General features: G+C 34.2%; 1 protein-coding gene across 1 annotated transcript in view; it reads right to left on the bottom strand.

The window, feature by feature from the left end:
* Positions 1-23,093, bottom strand: part of ADAMTS19 (ADAM metallopeptidase with thrombospondin type 1 motif 19) — a gene marked incomplete at both ends in the record, with an annotated part of 271,867 nt that overhangs the window by 193,594 nt on the left and 55,180 nt on the right. The window contains 3 exons of the mRNA XM_080698493.1: positions 627-710; positions 1,891-2,063; positions 11,491-11,656. Of these exons, the coding sequence (XP_080554619.1) occupies positions 627-710; positions 1,891-2,063; positions 11,491-11,656 (423 nt within the window). The remainder of the gene's footprint in view (positions 1-626; positions 711-1,890; positions 2,064-11,490; positions 11,657-23,093) is intronic.

Raw genomic sequence — 23,093 nt, forward strand, 5'->3', positions numbered from 1 at the left:
TGAGGGCACTTCCTGAATTACTAAAGCAAATCGCTGATCACAACATTAATTAGAACCTAAAAGACATTTAGCATTAATTTAGCCTAAGCTAAAAAAAAAATCTTAAAATGTTGTGACGGTGCAATATTACAAAATCTGCTTAATGGTACTCTGAGAAAGGAAAGGGGTGCAAAGGAACATTAAGAAATGTGAAACATTTAACTTGAGTAACTCATTATTTATACAACTTAACAAACAAAGGTTTTCTGAAAAAGCCTTAAACAGCATGCCAGAATGATGGCACAGACTATTCTCCATTTAAAATGAAGTACAGATAAGAGAATGTTTTAAAAGCACATGTTTAAATAATAGAGTAAATCTGTCATGTAAAATGACTTTTTAAAATTACGTTTTGGAAAGTTAAGGTTTGTTGTCAGGATCCTTGGTAACTAAGAACATTCCATCTTTCGAATAAAGTTGAGGTATTAACCAAACTACAGGCCAGTTTTATGTATACTGTGAGTGACTCAGTAGATATTTCTGGATGTTAAGTCAATAAAAGTATATCCATAACATTCCCTTTACTTAAAAGTTCCTGACACAGTTTCTCACCCACTTAGTTGAATAAAAACTCAAGACTTTCTTACTGGAGTTTCATGGAGCAGAATAAGCTTTATCACACGAAGATTGACCTGCACACCAAGACTCTTGTGTTGGAAAAGGTTAAAAACCTAAAAACAAATAAAAATGAAAATCCTAAAGCAAAATTGAAAAAAAAAAAAACCATCTGAAATATCTTTCTTAAAGGCCAACATGAGGAAAGTCTCAATTTATTTGAGAAATTTTATTGTAAAAAGCTGGAAAACAAGAAAAATTTTAATATGGTAGCGTGTTTTTCTTTAAAAAAAAAAAACTTGGCACTATTTAATTTGTATTAATAAATATATAACTGGCATACCAAAGGCATATTTTCAAGGGATATTACTATATAAATGAGACTGAAACTGGCAGGCTATGTTGGTCCACCCTATGCTAGTTAAGCACTAGTGGAGTAGGTGGGATGTAGATAAATAGGGACGGACATGTCTCAAGTATAAAAAATACTACCCACTAGGAAAATATTCAACTGATAGTAAATATTGAAATATATTTATCCCTGAATTAGGGGTGCTTATCTTGCCTTTTATGGTAACAGAAATTATAAATGGACATTTGCCTTTGTTTTTATTTCTGTTTATTCTCCCCTTAGAGCTACTCTTCACTGCAATCTTCTAGTTCTTCCTTGAAGAAGATTCATCCAATATAGTTGCACTTAAAGAAAAGGATTAGCTCAATCATAAATTCCCAGGAAATGCCTCAGACTAGAAGCCTGCAATCCAGAAAGTATCAAAGTTAGCTACTTGAGATTCAACTGGTAAAAATTTTATCCAGTAGCTCTTAGAGGTTTCCCTTATCAACTAGAATCATATCTGACATTTAATTTTACATTAAGAGATCAGTGGATTACTAATATGCACCTTATGCTACCCCACAACTAATTTGTAATGCTTTCAGTGAGATCATGCGTATAAAAAAAAGCTGTAACATTCTGCTGATATCAATAAATCACCTTATAAGAGAGAAAAGGAAAATAAGACACAAAAAAGAGAGAAAAGAATAAAAGAAAAATACTTTGCCACATCAAAATCAACAACAGGGTTTTTAACTAAACTATATGAATTATTATAATATGTCTTTGGAGATTAATCAATTTGGTATGCATAAGATATCAAGCCAGTATTTTTACTGATATCAATAGAAGAAAGAAATAGGAATGAGTTAATTTTTAAAGAACTTCGTTATAAATACTCACACATTTCTTCCTTAGAGTTTTCTTGAAAAAATTCCAAGCGCACTTTAAAGTTTGCCTACCATATTTAAGATGGTTAGAATGAATCTCCTGGCTGCATCTGCTCCATGATAGGAAACCATTGCTGGGTCTGCAACCACTACAGTCTCTATGTTGTACTCTTGAGGTAATTTGTATGAATATCGTTTCTCTCTTCCACTTTGTGTTATTTTTTTAGATCTAGGTTTTCCTTTATCTGCAACAGAGAAATAAATTTTAAGCATACCTCATCTTGGTAAAGCAAAGAATGTTTATCTTTTATAACGGTGAGCAAAACTGAGTAAGTTCTCTGTTCAGAAGAAATCTGGAAAGGTACTTGGCGTTGAAGTATTAGCTTGAAATCAGGTAGACTAGACTTCTGCCACTTCCTAACTATGCCATTTTAGGGAATTAACATCGCCCAGCCAACCTGTTTCCTCATCATGGGTTAACATCACCTACGTTCAGAGTTGTGGATGGCTGGCATTATCATAAGCACATTAATAAAATTCTGGCACAGAGCTGCATATAAAAGTAACAAGTAACTTGCTGAACAAATGATGTTATTATTTTATTTTTTTACACTAATGGCAAGGTAAAGGTATGCTTATAAGAAGTACCACACATCCTAATTTGAGGCAAGTGCCCAGAATGATGCAGTTGACATTCATAGCCTTTCAAGATTTGGCTCTACCTTCCATCAGAAACACACAGAAGTTTGACCTCAGGGTGATAAAGATCCCTCCAACAGAGCCAAATAAAGGCAGCATTCACAAACAAAATACATTTCTATGTTTGATTATATAAAAATTAAGCACTTCTTATTACATCATACCACTGTTCAAATAAAAAGCATGCCACCAAGAGATAGACGATATTTGCAATACATTTCTAGAATAAAGAAATGTAGAACTGCTCCAAATCGATGGCATACAATGCAACTAAAAGATGAGCAAAAGACTTGAGGAGTCATTTCTCAAAAAAAAGTCATCTAAAGGGCTAATTGGTGTGCGATAAAGTGCTCAATTTCATTTTTCCTCAGGGAAAAACAAATTAAAATCGCTACAAATTAAATAAATGTATATTTCAACAATAACTCAAATTACAAAGATTGATTATATCAAGTATCAACAAGAATACTGGAATGACTGGGAGTGTCAGAAACACATATTCTGGGAGTTTGGATTGGGGTACATATATTATTAAAACTGTAGTGTTTAGTAAAGTTGAACATTTGCATATCTCCTGATCAAAAAGCAAAAATGTAAATCTATCAGAAGTTTATACAAACTACATATATAAATTATTCAGAGAAGAATTATTTTTCTTGGATCAAATAATCAACAATAGTATGATATATAAATCTACTGGGGCCTATTTATATAATGAAATATAATAGAATGCTATCTAATAATGAAAAGGAACCATTTGCTGCAAGGTACAAAACATGGATAAAATTCACAAAAAAAATGCTAAGCAAAAGAATCCAGTTACAGAGGAGAAGGTAGAGTAATTCCACTTAAGGAAACATAGCAATGACTGAGAAGACAGAGTATTAGAAGTCAGGCTGGTGAATATCTTGGAGAAGGAGAAATTAGCACTCAGTGGTATGCCCGAGGGCAACATCCGTGTGGTGCTGATATTTTCTACATTATGATCTTGGTGGTGGCTCATGGTTATGTTAATTTTGAGACCTTTCAGCAGTTAGACACATCATTTATGCAACTTTCTATATGCATGTGGAGGTTCAATAATATTTTTATTTTAACAGCTATAAAATTTATATACTATAATATATACCCATTAAAGTGTAAAATTTAATCAGTTTAATAAATGTTTATGGTTGTAGATTCATCTCCACAACCCACTGTTACATCAGCTCTCACATGTTCCTCTCCTTGGTATTTACCAAAGTTCAACTGCCATCAACTCTTTTTCCAAACTTCTTGTACTTGTTGATTTTTACTGTAATTTTAGTGGAGACCATGTAAGTATGAAGATACACATGTTTGTTCAATTAGTATCCCTGGATGTCTCTAACTTTGTTTTGAATTCAAGGTTATACATTCTCATAGTTCTAATTAATCTTCTTTGTTTTTGATATACTTCTTGATTCTTGTTCCCTGTGACCTGGCCTAAGTTTGCTTGTTCTCCTCCCTTCCTTTCCCTTCCCTTCCCTTCCCTTCCCTTCCCTTCCCTTCCCTTCCCTTCCCTTCCCTTCCCTTTCCTTCCCTTCTTCCTTCCTTCCTTCCTTCCTTCCTTCCTTCCTTCCTTCCTTCCTTCCTTCCTCTCTCCCTCTCTCCTCTCTCTATTTCTTTTTTTTTATTATTTTTTTGCTGGTACTGGAGTTCCTGGAAGCCCTTCTACCTCTGGGCTATACTCCCAGACCTATTTTTATATTTTTATTTGGAAACAGGGTCTCCTGTCTCTGCCTCCCAAGCACAGGGATTATAAGCTTGTGCCACCACACCCGGCTCCTTTCTCTTTATTTAGCCTCTAACATTTTTTTCTTTTTTATGGTTACAGGATTAATTTGTGTCTTAGATTCTTGACTCACTGGTTCCTTTCCACTACTGATTTCTGGGTCTATTTGAGTAAGCTCTGAGATCTAAGAGGAGCTGTACCCCACCACTACTACTGGAAACTTCCCCAGCCTCTACTTTTCACATAAATACTGTTTCTCACTTCTTTCCAGCAATAATACACAATACAAATTTATTTAAAAGTCAGTTTTTACTCCTATATCATGTAGAGGCAGTTCACTAATTTAAGTGCTATAAAATAAAAGCAAACATTCAATTTATATTGAAAACAAGCATTATAACATATAACAAGGCAATGCAAGATGCCAGAAACAATAGTAGTCATCTGAAACACAATCACTGGAGTTGAAGTTAACTTTATGGATCCAGATTTAGTACCAAAAGCTAACACCAAAGACCTTAAGGAGGGACAAAAATAGAAGTTAGTTTTATTAGTATCTAGTGGTCACATGAAAATTAATTGTGTAGTTTTTCCAATTGTGATATCAATTCTACCTAACGATATATGTTAGAATCATATAAAATAAGCTATGGCAAATATTTAATAGAAAAAAACTTGTCTTGGCAGAGCCAATACTTAATAAATTTTATCACAAGAAGTATGTGTGTGTATATATATGTATACATATATATATATATATATACATATATATATATATATATATACCCTCACATTTATTAGTAGCTCCCCTGACATTTCATTGGCACCTTTCCTAGATGGATTTGTCATTGGCTTTGAAAGGAAATGAGAAAAGCTCTGAGTACTGTCCAGTGCATATTCAGGAAATATTAGTAGTGATAGCTTCTCAATAACAATTTATACCAAGCAGATGAGATTAATATGGAAGAATCCAAGAGCTGAGAAATGGCACCTCCTTCTAGCTGGATGTTTCCACATTTTCTCTTAGTTCTCACCTTCTCATCCTCAAATTTTAAGGAGGTTGCCATGACAGAGATTGGTCATTATTCCTCCATATCCATTTTCCCTTTCTTCCCTTTAGGAATAGAAAAAAAATCTCCCTCCAAACCCCGTCCCTTTTGTTTTGTAGCTAGTTCATGGCTACCCAACCATAAACATTGCTTCACCCTTTGTTCAACTGTGTATGATTATGTAATTCAGTGTTGAAAAATGGAATATAGGCAGAACTGATTTGTGGAACTGCTGGATCACTCTTTCAAATAAAACTGCATGTCCCCTACTTTCTCTCTTTGCTTTCTCTCATGAGCAAGAATCTAAAAAAAGTGTTATGAGCTAGGATGGACACTGTGGAAGATTATACTTTGGGATGGTAGTAAATGATAAGACCAGAAGAATCTAGGTCACTGGATAATGTCAAAGGTCAAACTGAGCAACCTGCCTTGCCCCACTCGCATGCTTCTAAACTGCAGGATGTGGGGGGAATAAACTTTGGTTTTATTTGGCTCAGTCTTTTCTATTATAGCAACTTAGCCTACACCATAGCTATCACAGATGGCTCATGTTCCCCTCCAGTCAGTTAGATGTCTCCTGAGAATACCTTATTATACCCCCTCATGTCATAATATAACTATTTGCTTGGTTGATCTCATAGCTACACTAGGAGCTCCAGTAAGAGGAGAGAGTGTTTCCACTGTGTAATGCCTGCCATAACATAAAAACTATCCACATATAAGCACAGAATGGTTCTCAGTCTATATATAGCCCCCAAAGTAATTCTGTGTGTTCTAAATTGTATAGCTAGAATGATCTGTCAAATAATATCTTTTATTTTTGGTACTGGGGATTGAACCTGAACCCAGGGGCATTCTACCTCTAAACTACATCTCTAACCAGTATCTCACTAGGTTGCTGAATCTTACTGCATCTTTGCTGAGCCTGGACAAATTTGCAATACTACGGTCTCATTCTCCCAAGAACTGGGATTACAGGCTTGCACCATAACCACCATCAACTAATATCTTAATAAACTATATTTCTGTCAAATCAAGAATTCTAGCTTGACTTAAAACAAGAGAATCTCATGTAATATATATATATATATATATATATATATATATATATATATATACATACACACACACACACACACACATATATATATATATATATATATATATTTTTTTTTTTTTTTTTTTTTTTGTGGTGGTGGTGGTGGTACTGGGGTTCCTGGAAACCCTTCTACCTCTGGGTTACACTCCCAGACCTATTTTTTATACTTTTTTATTTAGAAACAGGGTCTCTTAAGCCAGCACAGCTGGCTCCGAACCTGCATGATCCTCCTGTCTCCGCCTCCCAAGTGCAGGGATTACAAGTGTGTGCCACCACGCCCAGCTTCTCATGTAATACTTCTGCAACTGTAGAATTTTGAACCAACTCAGGGACAGATAGGACCCAGTTTCTATTTCCTAAGGTCTCACCCATTTCTTCTGCATATTTCCCCTTTGTTCGCTCTGTTCTGTCAGTGTTGGCAGCCTCAGTGTTACAGACTTTCAGACCAGCTGTTCTTTTGGACTTCAACACACTTATTCCAGAAGTGTTTTTGACCTCCTCTTGATAAAAAAAGCCTTCCTGACCATTGCACATAAAAGTAACTTACTTTGCATTATGATGGCATTTTCAGTCTATATAACTTGCTTGTTTTCTTTCCAAAGCCTAAATCAGTGCTGTGCAATATGAATTTAATAAAGGCTCAATAAATTAATGTTTTTATCTTTCCTGCTTAAAAAATATTAGAACTTAAAATAAGTTATATTTGTTTAATAGCTCTAAGATACTTCCTAGTCTAAAGAAAATAAATCCATGACAACTTACAGAAAGAAGATAGCATATAACTACAGATGAAATTAAATTAAAATCTTCAGAACCTCAAAAGAGATTGGCACATTACAGCCTTTCAGTGTTCTGTAAATAATATACCAATGACTCTTATATATCATGAGATTTATTAATTCTAAGGTGTTTCAGAGATACCTGAAGTTACTACATACCTAGACATCAGGAGAGAGGCTGAATAATGAATAAGAAATTGAAGCCATAGATTTAGGTTATATCACCCTGAAGAAGTCTATGAAAAGAAAAATACTAAGAAGAGAAGAAAGTCCTAAAAATTGCCTACAGAGAAAGGAGACATGTAGGGAAGAGGTCATGATCACTAAGTAGACATAGATGTAAGATAAAAGGAGAACCAAAATAATTTATGAAAGGAGGGCTTTTTAAACTACATATAGATTATGTAGGAGAGAGACAGAAATGTATGTTTCCTTTATTGTCCCAGATAGTGACAGCTGCCTTAGTCCCAATATGTCAAGTCCCTGCGTCCTTATTTGCTTATTACATTTAAATAGACATTAGGTTTCTAAATTCATGGTACACTTCATTATATAAATTATCCATTGTGTATGAAAATTATGCATATTAATCTTTTTATTACATTATTTCTTTTGATGTTTTCATTCTCTACAACTCTGCTTAGCTCATTCTTTATTTCCTAAATCTTCAGACCATTTTCTATCCATACACATACATAAAAACAACATGGTAGCCGGGTGTGGTGGCGCACGCTTGTAATTCCCGCGCTTGGGAGGCGGAGACAGGAGGACCGCACAAGTTCAAAGCCAGTGGCACTGGCTTAAGAGACCTGGATTCAAAATACAAAATTGGTCTGGGAGTGTAGCCTGGAGGTAGAAGGGTTTCCAGGAACCCCAGTACCACAAAAAAAAAAAAAAACATGGTTGATACTTTACATTTCCAGTTAGAGAAGAAACTTAAACATATGTACTAAGCAATGCTCAGTGTGTGCCCTGCATGAAACCCTCCACATATTAGTGATAATCTCCACAACAGTTACAGTTGGAGTATGGAACTATTTCACTTGCAGCCTGGTTAAATCAGTTCTAAGAATAGAGATGATCTATATGCTTGCTCAAAATTTGATTTTTATTTCTATAAATTTCTTCTTTGTACTGAGTCCTAGGCAAACTCATAACTTTATACTAAAATGGTTAGCAATTCAAATGAATATCACTTGTAAGGCCCACAATTCAAATAAATATCACTGTGGGGCCCACAAGTCCCTCTATTACCCAATCTGTGGCCACTTCTCCAGGGCTGTATCCTATCAAGTGCAGACACTTGGCTCCAGGCCCCCTGGCAGATGTTCTCTCTTACCCTTACACTTTTGCTTATTTTGTTTCTTCAGCCTGAAATGCTTACCCCATTAAAGTCTAAAAACATATGATTAAACCTCACATGTTTTTATTTTCATCCATAATATCATTTAATTCTAAGGACAGCACTGACTCTGAGGTATCACTATCGCCATTCTGTGTATTATAAATTGACCTCTTGAGAAATACAGTAAATTTCCTAAGATTACATGATTGGGTAGCATAGGGATATAAACATAGGCAGTCTCACACCAAAGCCCCGTTATCTTAACCTGCACACTCCACTCCCTTTTCTCCATCTAGTGTTAGTGAGTTTTATTTTATCTTTGATGCTCAGCTCCCTGTTTTTAGGGATTTTGTGTCCTAAGACTGTTATCTTATGTATCACTCTGCATAGAATTGCTGATTTACTGGTTTGTCTAAAGTAGTACAATGTTTGCCTCTTAAGAACAGGAGTGGTAATGTTTAACTCTACATTCCCCAGAGGTTATTGTTGCAAATAAAGAAACCAAGATTTAAAAATGGAAGGGAGTCAGGCGTGGTAGCGCATGCTTGTAATCCCAGCATTCGGGAGGCTGAGACCGGAGGATCGTTGTGGCAGCCTCAGCTACCTTAGGCCTTCTGCAACTCAGTGAGACCTAGTTTCAAAATAAAGAATAAAAAATAGGCACGAGATGTAGCTCGGAGGTCAAATGCCCCTGGGTTCCATCCCCAGACCCAAAAAAAAAAAAAAAAGAGAGAGAATGGAAGGGAAATACTCAAGACTACCTAATAGAGTGAAACTGAAGCTGGGCCTCGAACCTGAGGCCCCTTGTTCTCTGATGCTTCTCCCTCCTCTATATTATATTTTAATGAAAAACTAACATCCTTATAAAAGTAGGAAAGTCCTTGTCCTGAAAAAAGATTCATATAAGCAATATATATATACACATATATATAGTTTACTAGAGGCATTGAATGATGAAAAAAATTACAAAGAACAAATTGAAGAAAATAACTTTTTGATTCCATTTTGCAAAGGCAATATGGTAACATTACACAAACATCAGCCTTATTACTAATATGTATATATAACTAAAATAAGAAGGGAAAAGTAACAGTAGAATATATTTATACAAGTAGGTGAGTATTTTATTTCCTAGACTGCTAATTTTAAATTAATTCTTAATCTACTGAACCCTTAATCTAAAAATAGGTAAGTTTAGTGAATCATCTAATTGATGATAGCTTAGCACTCCTTGCATGGAAGTCCTGATCTATGTAAGTCAATATTAATGTGCAACAGTCATCCATAAAATACATATAATACATATTATACATATCAAAGGCATTGTAAACAATGTTTGCTAAATATGAGTCATGCACTTGTACCTTTTTAACCTATTAAAATTGAGAATTTTCTAGAAGAATTTTTTCCATGCGTAAAGGCACACAAAGTCTGCTTTGTGTCATCAGTGTACATGAGTAATTAGAACAGCTGGAACTTACTATGACTCAAAAGTTACACAGTGCAGATTTTCAGTATAACTCATGCAAAGAAATCTCCTTAAATGGAATAAATCCAATTTTTTTCTAATGTTTTTATAGTTTCACCATAAAAGCTTTTCTTTCTTTTTTTTTTTTTTTGTTCAGAGTCCTGTAACTTTTGATCAACTTTATCACCTTTGTATCTACAGCTCTTAGATTAGGGCAGAAGACGTGTCTTGCTTTGGTTTCATTGTATATATTGAATATTGAGATGGTATAGAAATAGATTCACTTAACCACTTTTGACGATGATTCTAATTAGACTAATTATGAGTTTTCTCAAAAGAAAATAGAAATCACAGATTAATTTGAGATAAATGTATTCTAAAGAGAAGCATATTATAATTGCTTTTAATCTGAAATCCTAGAGAATTGTAACTTGGACATGCTATAATCTTTGCCAATGTTACCTATTGTCATCATTCACCTATGTAACCTAGCCTCAAATACCACGATAGATTTTTCAATTGGTATCTTGACATTAATTATATTAACACTATTTCAACTGTGCAAGACATATCTTAATGTCTTATTGAAGATTTTTCAGGATATTCATATTTCCTCGTATTCTAATAGAAGTGTTTCTTATACAAGTAAATATTCATTGAGATGTCTGGATTATGTATCAAAATAGTTTATAAGGGAAATTTTAATTTTTTTCTGAATGATGGCTCTAACTTTTAAGTCCACTTTATGTTAAAAAAAATCCTTTTTCTTTTTTTTTCTTGAAATGCCACAGGTATGTGTGCTTTCTTGCCTAAAAAAGGCAAAAAAGCACACAAAACAATAACCCTCATTCTATTTCTGTGGATAACTCTTAGATAAAGAGAGATAAGAGTTTTATGGCTGGGAATATTTATGAGTCTCTGAAAAGTTTCAGAATTATGGGATTTAGCTATCAAGAATAAAGTTTAAAAGTATATATATATTCACTCTTCTTCCAATTTTTCTGCTAATTTTAATATCCAAGATAATTTTTAGGTATTTTTTTTTTAAAGGAGGATGGTTCTATTCAAAGTAAAAAGATATCTATGATGTTCTTTTGGAGGTAGACTAAACTAAGGCTGTGAGCTCAGAGTATTCAGTTTCAGGAGATGTGAAATTCTCTCAGTATCATTTCTAATCCAATGAGGTGAACAGTACCCAAGAAAGAGCACTTCACAATTTTAGTAAGTTATAGGGCATGCTAAACCTGAATCTCTGAAGTCTTACAGAATTTCCATTTATTGATATTAAATTGTAGATATTTCTAGGAAACTAAAAGATAGCCCTAAAATGGACATACCTAATTGTTATTAACCAAAAGAGATTCTACTTTAAAAATAAATAAAGCTACTAAATAGAAGGAAGGGGAGGAAGAAAGAGAGACAAATTTTCAAAAGATTCATCTCTGCAATTTACTTAAGTCCTTTCAAATAAAGAAATTACCTGAAATTATACCACAGTAATGGCTGTGAAGAGCTGACTTCTCTGTGACTTTTTCCTCCACGGACCTTTTCCGCCTATACACACGATGTGGGTGACCCGTTATGGCCATTGTATTATTGAGTGGCTCAATAAATATGAAGTCTTCATTGAGCTGTATAAATCCCATCTGAAATATATAACACAAAAAGATGGGTAATAAATACCATTTAGATATTACTTTCTATGTTTTTCTAGTCACACATTGTTTTCTTAAACAAATGTGTATGCAAGTCTTCTAATGAAGCCATATCAGCAACCCCCTAGAAGGTAACCGTCTTTACATTTTATTACTTCATCGTTATGTGCTTTATTGCACTAGTATAAACTTCATTTACTTAATCTTAGCCTGGGTGGGTGGGAGGCTAGATGCCAGCAACAGATGCACAGTAAAAATTCTGGAATGTTAAAGGCCTACTTTGGGAGACCCTTAGGGTCATTTCATGTACTGCATGTACAGAAAGGGAGATGCAGGTTTTAACACCAAACAGGCCGACTTCAGGACAATCACTATTCAGTTCAGGTAACATATCAAATTAAATGCGGAAGACATACTATTGTTAATTTTCTATTTAAAAATTTTTCTTAATTATTTTTTTTGCCAGAATGGTAGCACACGCTTGTAATCCCCGCAGTTGGGAGGCGGCAACAGGAGGATCACGCAGGTTTCGAAGACAGCCTCGCTGGCTTAAGAGACCCTGTTTCCAAATAAAATATAAAATAGGTCTGGGAGTGTAGCCCGAAAGTAGAAGGATTCCATCCCCAGTACCACCAAAATTTTTTATTTAATTTTTATTGTTATTAAGCATATTTTTAACATTGCAGAATTAACTAGAAGTAAAGCATCACTTAAATAAGTTTCATTTCATAATTTTTTAGTCATCCAATTATGAAGAGAGAGTTAAAAACTGTAAGATGGGAATATGATCAATAAAAATAGGAATTATTTTTATATCAATAAAAATTAGAACCAGTAGGTATCTTTATAATATATTAACACTAAGCCTCATCATTTCTTTCTTGCATTTTCTAAATATCAACTGCATTATATTTAGCTAAGTGTTCCATGAAGAATGACATGATATAAATTGATATTGTGATTATTTAATTCTATATAATTAATATATAAGTAGCATACACTTGGCTATGTTATCTTTAACAAAACTCTCTAAAGCACATGATGTACTTAAGCAAACATATCAAAGTCAATCACTAAGCCAAGCATGGGAAGGAGGGAGGGGAAGGGAATGGGGTGGAGATTGGGTAAGGACTAACTGGGTGATGTGTGCATGTATGTCTCCACCTTTTTTTATCCCATTAAGATGTATGACTAAAATGAACCAATAAAAAAACTTTAAAAAAAAGAAATAAATTCCTAAAACCTGCATTATTCATGTTCAATCTGCTAGTATCAAAGTTGCTAATTCTCTTTCAAATTACTCATATAAAATTTATGTACATTTTATTTTCATTTGATCCACATATTTTAGAATAATACTATAATTATTTCCTCTGATACAGTAATTTTTCAAAGTAATACTTAGAAAAATAAATTTACCCTAAAACATGGCATGTTTTTCTTAAATATTTGAAAAAGTTATTTGAATTATATTACACATTTTTTAATATCTTAGAATACTCATGGTTTGGTTTGGTTTGGGTTTTTTTCCTAGTTGCTAGCACAGGGCCTACTACATATAAATAGGCAGCAAATATTCATTGATTATATGAATGATTTCAAATCTATCTACTCTTTCTCCATTTTCTAAGCTTTAAATTTTCAAATTTAAATTTTTTTAGTTAGGGTATATTACATCTTCTGTGCAGAAAGACCAGTTGTTTGCCAATATAGTGCCTCATTTTATTCTGCACAGAACTGATATCACAAGATACCATAAAAATAAATCTAAAGACCCAAGAGAAGTTAATTTTATTGAATGTTATATTACTAATAAAATTCTCAAGAATTAGAATATAATCAATACAACCACCTCTATCTATTCTCTCCTCTCCTTCTTCCTGTTTTCCTCTCTCTCTCTCTCTCTCACACACACACCACATCCACACACACACACACACACACACAACACACACACACACAACACACACAACACATTTAAACAGACTCAAACACATATAGGGATATAGAAAAGGGAATAATGTAAAAAACACTGACCTTTTAAGATATCAGGCTTGCTCAGCATGGTAGTGCATGCTGTTAGTAACCCCAGTACTTAGGAGGCTGAGGCAGGAGGATCACAGGTTCCAGGACAGGCTCAACAATGTAGCAAGACTCATAGCAATCTAGTGAGACTCCTTCAAGTTAAAAAAATAAAGTAGGACTGGGGATGTGGCTCAAAGGTAGAACTCCCTTGAATTCAATCCTTGGTATAAACAAACAAACAATAAATACATAATAAAATAAATAAATAAGAGATTAGGCTTATACACGTTTTGGAGAAGGAAAAATTTTTTGGTAATTGTAATGTGACTTCTAATGAGCTATTTTATTTTCCATTCTTGTTTTATTTCTCTCAAATCTCAACTATCTCGAATTTCAAATTAATTACATAATCCATAAACTTCCCCTAGCCTTAATTAGATGAGAAATAAGAGAATACTAAACATAAAATATATTAAATAATAGCAATTAAGGATGTAGTACATCTACACATAAACTGAGAATAGATGGTATCGTGTTATACACCACTGACCCAGACTGTGAAAATATGAAAATGGTTCATTCTTGTTATGTTTGTAATTTTGAATTTAACTCAGTATTTAGAGCCACTAATAAAATTGTAACCAATGATTAAGTTTTAATATTCAATTAGAACATCTCAAGCAAACATGCAGAGCTTACCTAAATCATAAATTTGTGATACATTTTATTCTTTTAATGGGGTTTATACATGGTTAGATTTATCACAGTAAGAATTATAAAATTTAATTGTATACTATCATATAAACTTTATGAACTCTTAAGAACATATTCTAGGATAAGATTGAGTTTATAATTTACTGCTAACAAGGCAACTATAAGAAAGTTATGGTAACTATGTACACAACTTCATAAGGCTGTTTGATGGCTAATTTTTTTTAAAACACACATAATGATCCTATCATGGAGTCTGATACTGGATAACTACTTAATAAAAGTTCACTGTCATTTTTATTTTAATAATAAGAATAATCATAATGGAGACAAGCACCCATACATCTGAATATAAGCTGCAAGACGCAGAGTCCAAAGAATTAAGGTTTATTTATCTCTGTAAGTCTCTATTAGCAGGCTAAGTGTTATCTGAAATAACAGTAAGTTATGTTGTACTGTGCACTTTGTGAGTCACCGCTTGATGCTTCTATCTCACTTCTCACTTTTAAGTAAGTTTCAACTCTGACCTCTGGCAAACCTTTCCTTGAATTAGAAGTCCATAAGAGGAAGGATGAGAGAGGAAAATGTCACAAAGTCCTTTAGTTAAATGTTTCCTTTTAGATAATCTCAAAAACTAATATTGTTATATGACTCATGTGTACTGCTATTTTCCACACTGGTGTTACTGCTTTCCTAACCGATAGTTCAACAGTAAAAAAATAAAAGTGTGTAAGAACAAATGTAATGAGTCTGTCTCTTCTACCTTTCTCAACCATCTTCTTCCCTGTTTCTATTTTTTGTAAGACCCCCTAAAATTATATAGAACAATACAGAATTTATGACAAAGACTGAGCTTCTTTTAAAAGATATATGGATCTACTATGAATCATATTTCTTCCAAGGGTCATGACCTACAACTTACAGAGGAAGGGTACAGAAGAGAGTTTAGATGTGTTTGGTCTGCAACTATTTGAGTTACCTGAGAACATTTATTTACAAAGATATACCTCAGTTGTGTGTAATGGGTACCTTAGGTATTTTTCATGCTGTAGTAAAATTTAATTGTAGATTTGCACAGACATTGCATATTAGACTGAAAAACTTGAGAAAAAAGATACATGGATAGAATATAAATGGTCTCATTCATACACAAAATACAGGAAGTAGAGGAAGCTGTTGTGTTATGTTGATTTTTTATTACGAAGTAGAAAATGGAATACATTCAAAAGAAAAGAAATGGGTTTCCTTTCACCTAATATATGGTAAAATTTTATTCATTGATTAAAAAAATCATTTTTATTCTCAAAGTACTAAATATTTTGCCGCCAAATATTCTCTTTAAACTCAGACAGCATTCTGTTTAACTCATATTAATAGCTGAAGTCATTAATAAACATCTTAATGATTTTGCAAAAAAGTTAGACTTCATAATGTAACATATCTATCATACAAGAATGTTACCTATAGGCATTTTTAAAACAAGGCCATTTTTATAAAGAATAAATGAATAACTATAACTGGTGACTCGTTCACTCAGTAAGTACCTACTGTCTGATTAGTGTGTGCCATACTTGGCTCACTCTGAGGCATCCTTAGCAGGCAGGTGACGATGTGGACTTCCAGAGACGAGAACACTACCTGAGCCCACTCAAGGTGCTCAAGCTTTAGTCTGGCTCATTCAAAATAATGGCTTGAATTAAGGCAGAGTTGCAGAAAACCTTGAGCTTCCCTCTGTTCCACAAGAAGGGCTTGTTTTTTCCCATTAAAATAGATTTGTGCCCGGCGTGGTGGCTCACGCTTGTAATCCCTGCGCTTGGGAGGGAGACAGGAGGATCGTGCAGGTTCGAAGCCAGCCATGCGTGCTGACTTAAGGAGACCCTGTTTCCAAATAAAAATATAAAATAGGTCTGGGAGTGTAGCCCGGAGGTAGAAGGGCTTCCAGGAACCCCAGTACCACCACCACCAACAACAACAACAACAACAACCAAATTGATTTGTGTATCTGCATTATGATTTTAAAAGCCTTGGAAGAACAAAAATTCATATTAACCTCTCTGCACTAGTGCTGTTGTGTTCAACAATCCACAGTCGGGCACCATTTGGGTTAGTGTAAACATTGTCGTCTCAATTTAGAAGGAAAGAAGAGATTGCGTGTATTAATCTGGCAAAATACGTTATCAGCAATAAATGCAAACTATCAGTTTTTCTCCCGGATTATTTTTTTTTAATTTTTAGAAATAATTGTAACTATTTTGAAAAATTTTAGGAGAATATCTGGAAATGAAGTTAAGTTTAACAGTATGTTTCTGCCTTTATGTCTCTCAGCATGTGTATTTTTATCAAATGGTGACATCTATTTGTCGCTTATTCTCTGATTTTATAACTATTGCATGTATGAAAATAAACTAGTCATTTCTTATTTCTTTTTTTAAAAAAATACTGGGGATGGAACCCAGAGGCCTTCTACCTCCAAGCTATATCCCCAGCCCTATTTTTTTTTTTTTTTTTTTTTTTTTTTTGGTAGTACTGGGGTTCCTGGAAACCCTTCTACCTCCGGGCTACACTCCCAGACCTATTTTTATACTTTTTTATTTGGAAACAGGGTCTCTTAAGCAGCGTGGCTGGCTTTGAACCTGTGTGATCCTCTGTCTCCGCCTCCCAAGCACCGGGATTACAAGCATTCGCCACTATGTCCGGCCCCGGCCCTATTTTTTAGTCTTTTTAAAATTTATTTATTTAATTTGAAACATGGTCTCACTAAGTTGTAGAGGGCCTCACTAAGTAGCAGAGGATGTCTGCAAACCTTGATCCTCTGGTCTCTGCCTCCAGAATGCTGAGATTACAAGCATATGCCACCACATCTTGCCTATTTATTATTTCTACTAGTTTTGGTTTTTTTTTTTTTTTTTTTTACCTATTTATATGCCTCTGCTCTCTTTTCATTTTTCAATTTCAAGACAGAATCTAAGTGGCAGAGGGCCTTCCTAAGATGCCAAGGCTGGCTGCAAACCTGTGATCCTCTTGTCTCAGCCTCCCAAGTACTGGGTTTACAAGCATGCACCCCTACTGTAGGCCTAACTGAAATATTTCAAGGAACAGAAGGCAATATGAAACTTGTCCCAGTTGTTCCCACTCCTCCTGGGATAGTGATTTCACAGTCACTGCCTCACTTCCAGCTCACTTGCATAATAACCAAAGTACCATGGTAATCATCTCAAGTTATCTTTTTATTCTTCCATACTCTTTTCTTTCAATTTTATTTATTCTTTAGAGCCTTTGTTTTCTAGGTTAAGTTTCATTATACTGCCTGAAGTATTTATTTGAGACTGAACAAAACAAATATATATTATCTAATTACTAGATATTGAATGTTATAAGTCAATAATAGTAACCTACTTGTTAAAAATATGATCTAACAATTGTACTTCTGATTATATATACAAAGGAAAGGAAATCAACAAGTTAAATAGATATCTGTACTTTCATGTTTATTGCAGTATTGTTTAAAATAAACAAGATATGGAATCAACTCGGTGGGTAAATGAAGAAAATTATATATACATGTAGATTTTATATATAAATTTTTATAAAGATTTTATATAAACATTATTTATATATGTAGATATTAGATTTTCAGAATGAAAATCTATTTGGCCTCAAGAAAGAAAGAATCACTGTCATTTATGACAACATGAATAAACCTGGAAGATCTTATGTTAAGTGAAATAAGCCAGCCACCAAAGACAAATTCTACATGATAACACTTCTATCTGGAATGTAAAATAGTTGAACCCATTAAAACAGAGCAGAATGGTAGTTACCAAGAGAAAAATGGATGGGTGGTTGGAATGCTATTGATCAAAGAATACAAAATTTCATCCAGACAGCAGAAATAACTTCAAGAGATCAATTGTACAATGTGGTGAATATAATCAATCAATAAGAACTCACTGTTTGCTTAAAAATTGTGAAGAGAGTGGATTCTAAATGTTCTCATCATAAGAAATTAAAAGTGTGTAAGATAAGAGATATGATAATTGGCTCAATTTAGCCTTTTCATAATGCATATATATGAACACATTATGTATAATTTGCTATGATTATATATGTATTAGGCTTATATATAAACCACATGTTATATACCATAAATACATGTAATTTAGCTGGGCCTGGTAAATCACACCTGTAATCCCAGTATTTCGGAGTCTGAGATAGGAGGACTGCAGGTTCAGGGATAGCCTTAGCAACATAGCTAGACTCTCAGCAACCCAGTTGAATGCTCTCTGTTTAAATACAAAAATAAAAAAATTTAAAAAGCTGGGGGTATAGCATGGAGGTAGAAAGCCCCTAAGTTCAATCCCTGGTACCACAAAAAATATGCAACTTATATAACTAATTTAAAAATATAGAATGTCATGAAAACTAAATGTCATAAGCACTAAAGAACATGAAGGAGGTGAGAGGCCACAATGATTTCTGTGTATAAGAAAGGTCCTGGGAATCAGGATTTGGATGAGATTAAAGAAAGGATGTTCCTTTGAAATGAGGCTTAATGAGCTGGGGCAAAGGAAATGTGAACAATTTTAAATTCTAGGTAACAATTTTAAAAGATGCCTTGTTTGAGAAAAAAAATAGGACAATGTGTCCCCCAAATAATGTAAACCAACATAATTGAATAAATTTTCAAACAACAACATCCTTGAAGGAAATAAAACTGATGTCTTGCAAGTTTTAGGATAATCAGTCTGTTGTCTCAATATAAGGTAAATCAGAAAATTAGTTTGATGGTAGAAGGAACACACATGTTTTATTTGCAGTAACAGAAGTTGCTAAAAGGATTTGGCATCAGTATTATGTTTGTGAAAACATTTTAGACAAATACTGATGCCCTACATCATCTGAATTTCTATTTAAATTTGGCTTTATTTTCTGAAGGCTTTTCTTGTGAGTTATATTATAGTGTTTACCTTATTAAGTAAATAAAGTATTATATACTGAAATGGAAGCATAACATAAGGCTTGGCATAACTTACAGTACCAAATATTTCTTCTGTTTTAATTACATAAAATGACATTTCAACATAACTATGACTGGGAGTGATTTCTCATGAAATTGTGTATTCAATATGTTTTAATAAAACTGTTTTAAAACACTATTCTGACACTTATTTTCTTATCCTTCTGAAATGCCCTTTCTGACATTTTCAGAGCTTCCCATGTATGTCCAAGAGGATAAAATGATAATCTTTAATGAAGATACAGGAGGATAAAATAAAACTCTTACTGGAGATATAGAAGGTATGATGGTTAAGCTATGATAAACTCTTGCCCACTTTAGTGTTATTTTTACTACTCAAAATATTAAACATAGATATTATGAACAAACATAACCCACATGAACACACATATATTGTCTCATATTGCACAATGACATTTAGTTACATTATCACAGCTTGGCACACTACACATGATTTGTTCTCTTTTCAGAATAGCACTGTCTTTGAGCAGAGCTATCAGACTGCACTCTCTCACCAAAGAAGCCTTTCTGATCCTCTACTGCAATATATACGTTTTGTTCTCACTTTAGGAAGTTCGCTGTTATCATTTTTCTGATGAGACACAAGCCACTAGATTGCATAGTTGTGGCACAGTGGTCACCCTCATGACTTCTACACACAAGGCCTGGTAGAGAACAGGTGTCCCGGGAATATCACCTCTAATCCCAAGCATTGTTCTCTTTTGAGGTAAAAGAAAACATATCAGCTCATAGTTCTAAAGAACATCTGTTCACACCACCTGAGGCTTAATCTAGGAGAATTAGAATCTCATCTCTTCCATCAGACTTTGCCTACACTACCTGCCTTGCTTAGCCAAGTATTATCTTTGGTAAATATTTTCATGCAGTCAGAAATCTGGAATCATTCTATTTCATTCACAGTCAAACGGTTTTAAAAAGAATTATAAATTTACAGTGATAGAAAGAAACTTAGAAACCATTTGAGCATTACTGAAGTTTTAAAATCAAGAAAATTAAACCTCAGAAATATTACATGGTGTCCGGGAAGATGGTGACCAAGAAAAGCAGCACATACCCAATCTCTATTGCCTTAAAAACAAAGTAATTATAAAGCAAGAAAACACCAAAACTTAAAAAAAAAAAAGATAAATTAAAGGCAGCTGGGGGAAAAAAAAGCTAGAATACCAATCAGAAAGCAGAAAAGAAACCTATTGGCCTTGCAGCCACAGGCACAACAGTCAAACCATCTTGTCTCATTACACCCAAATCCAGAGATGAAAAGGAAAATAACCAAGCACTTGAAACAAAGTAAATGGTTGCATATAATCGTAATGGTAAGCCATCAGTTCCTCCTGTGCAAACACCGGCTGCAACTTGAGCAGTAGTAGCCTAGCTCACCACACCCTCCAGAGATCCAGAGTTGCACTCAACAACTCCATAAACAAGCCCATTATCACCTAGGGAGAACACCCAGCACAGTGACCCAAGATACTTGTGCAGCCACTATAAACTCGATTGGTCTGAGACTTTGTGGTTTAACTCAGCAAAGGTGGGGTTGAGTCTGCTGGTGGACATGGCAGAGACTCAGACGAACTCAGATTCTGCATCAGTGGAAGGCATAGATGGAGATCTATGCTTAATACTAGATCCAAATAGTAGGATCTCCGTGATCACCACAGACCACACAATAGTGGTGAATGAGGAGAAGTCAGACCAGCTCAGCCCTAGATGTGGAGAACAGAAACTCATTGGTCCCAGAGGCATCTGCCACCTACCCAGGCAGGGATAGGCTTTAGCTTCACATCCATGGAAATCATTAAGGGTGACCTATGCTTAACACTATATCCAGCCCCATTGATACCAGCCATCTGCACAGACTCAGAAAGACTTAGAGAACCAGGCTTGCAGGAGGAAAGGTGCTGGTGGCACTGTGAGTCTGTACAGAGAGAGACTACAGAGGCCTAGTCTGCTGAATATTCATATATTTGTAGGGTTGGTTATTTTGTTTTTGTTTTGTTTGTTTTCTGTGTGTATGCTTGTTTGTTTGCTCTCTTCCCAGCCCTTTTCTCAAACTTCTTCCCTTGTATATGCCTACTCTCTTCTCTCTATCCCTTTTCTTTTTGTGATTTCTTTTCTCTTCTTTGTCTTGTATTAAATCTATATCATATCACTAAACTAAATAATCTACATTGGTTACTAGAATACTACTACTTACATACTATCTCTAATCTCTACTATACACTACATTAACAAACTCATACTCTCATTCTGTTTGATCCTATCTGTGGCTTTACCCTATTCTTGCACTGACAATTTCATTTCCCTCCCCACTCAATCTTCACTTTTGAATACAACACAACTTGATTTTGGATATAGTAGCTGACACTTAGAGACTGAGAGAAATCTATCAAAAGAAACAAATACAAACTTCTGAAATCATGAGAAGAAGAAATAAGAAGGAAGCAATGAGTTTCCACAATACCACAATAACAGAACCTGAAAACATACAATTGCAGAGATATTCAAAAGGCCAAATCAGGAATGTAACTGTAGAAATAATACAGGGCTTCCCAAAAGAATTTAGAGATAGTCTAAAGAAATAAAGAACACAATCACTAAAGTAAAGGCATCAGTTCAAACTATAAACAATCAATTAAACCACATGGAGAACAGAATCTCGCTCTTGGAAGATTATCAGTCCAAAAATAAATGCATAGTATATAATTAAATAAAATAATTGGACATCATGAATTGGACACTGAAGAAATATGGACCCATTTTAATTTATTTATTTATTTATTTATTTATTTATTTATTTATTTATTTATTTTTGTTGGGCTGAGGATGGAATGCAAGGGCTTTCTACCTCCAAGTGATACCTGCTGCTCTATGTTTTATTCTTTATTTTGAAATGGGTTCTCACTAAATTACAGGGGCCTCACTAAGTAGCTGAGGCTGTCCACAAACTGCAATCCACTGGTCTCTATTTTAGAAGAGGGAATAGAAGGTGAAAGCAAAGGGATCAACAACCTTTTCAAAGAAATAATAGCAGAAATTTTTCCATAGAACAAGAGGTTGATACAGGCGCAGAAAACTTATAAAATCTCCTTTAGATGAAATCAGAGAAAAGGATCACCATGCCACATAATAGTCAAACTGACCAACATAGAAACCAAGGAGAGAATCTTAAAGGCAACAAAAACAAAAGGCCAAGTGACACTGAGAGGGAAAACAACCAAGTCATGAAAGACAAAAGAGCCTGGAGTAACAGATTCCAAACTCTGAAAGAAAACAAGTTGCAGCCCAAAATTTCCTACCCAGCAAAATTACCTCTCAAATAAGATAAGGAAATAAAAATATTCCATGACAAACAGAAGCTGAAAAAAATTACACCTTTCAAACTAGCACTAGAGAAAATATCCAAAGAGATTAACTGCAAAGAAGAAATAAGTAATACACATCAGAACCAAAGAAACATGAATTTCCATCTGGCAGAAAACTAAGCAAAGAAGACCAAACACTACCTCAAACAGAATTTAATACTCAAAATGTTCGGAATTAAAACTCATCTATCAACAATCACATTGAACATAAATGTCCACAATTTCCCAATAAAAAGATATAAGGTATCCAATATTAAAAATGATAATCTCACACAACAGTTTCATTTGTCTG

Source organism: Muscardinus avellanarius (genome assembly GCF_963383645.1).
Source record: "Muscardinus avellanarius genome assembly, chromosome: 7".
Classification (NCBI taxonomy): domain Eukaryota; kingdom Metazoa; phylum Chordata; class Mammalia; order Rodentia; family Gliridae; genus Muscardinus; species Muscardinus avellanarius.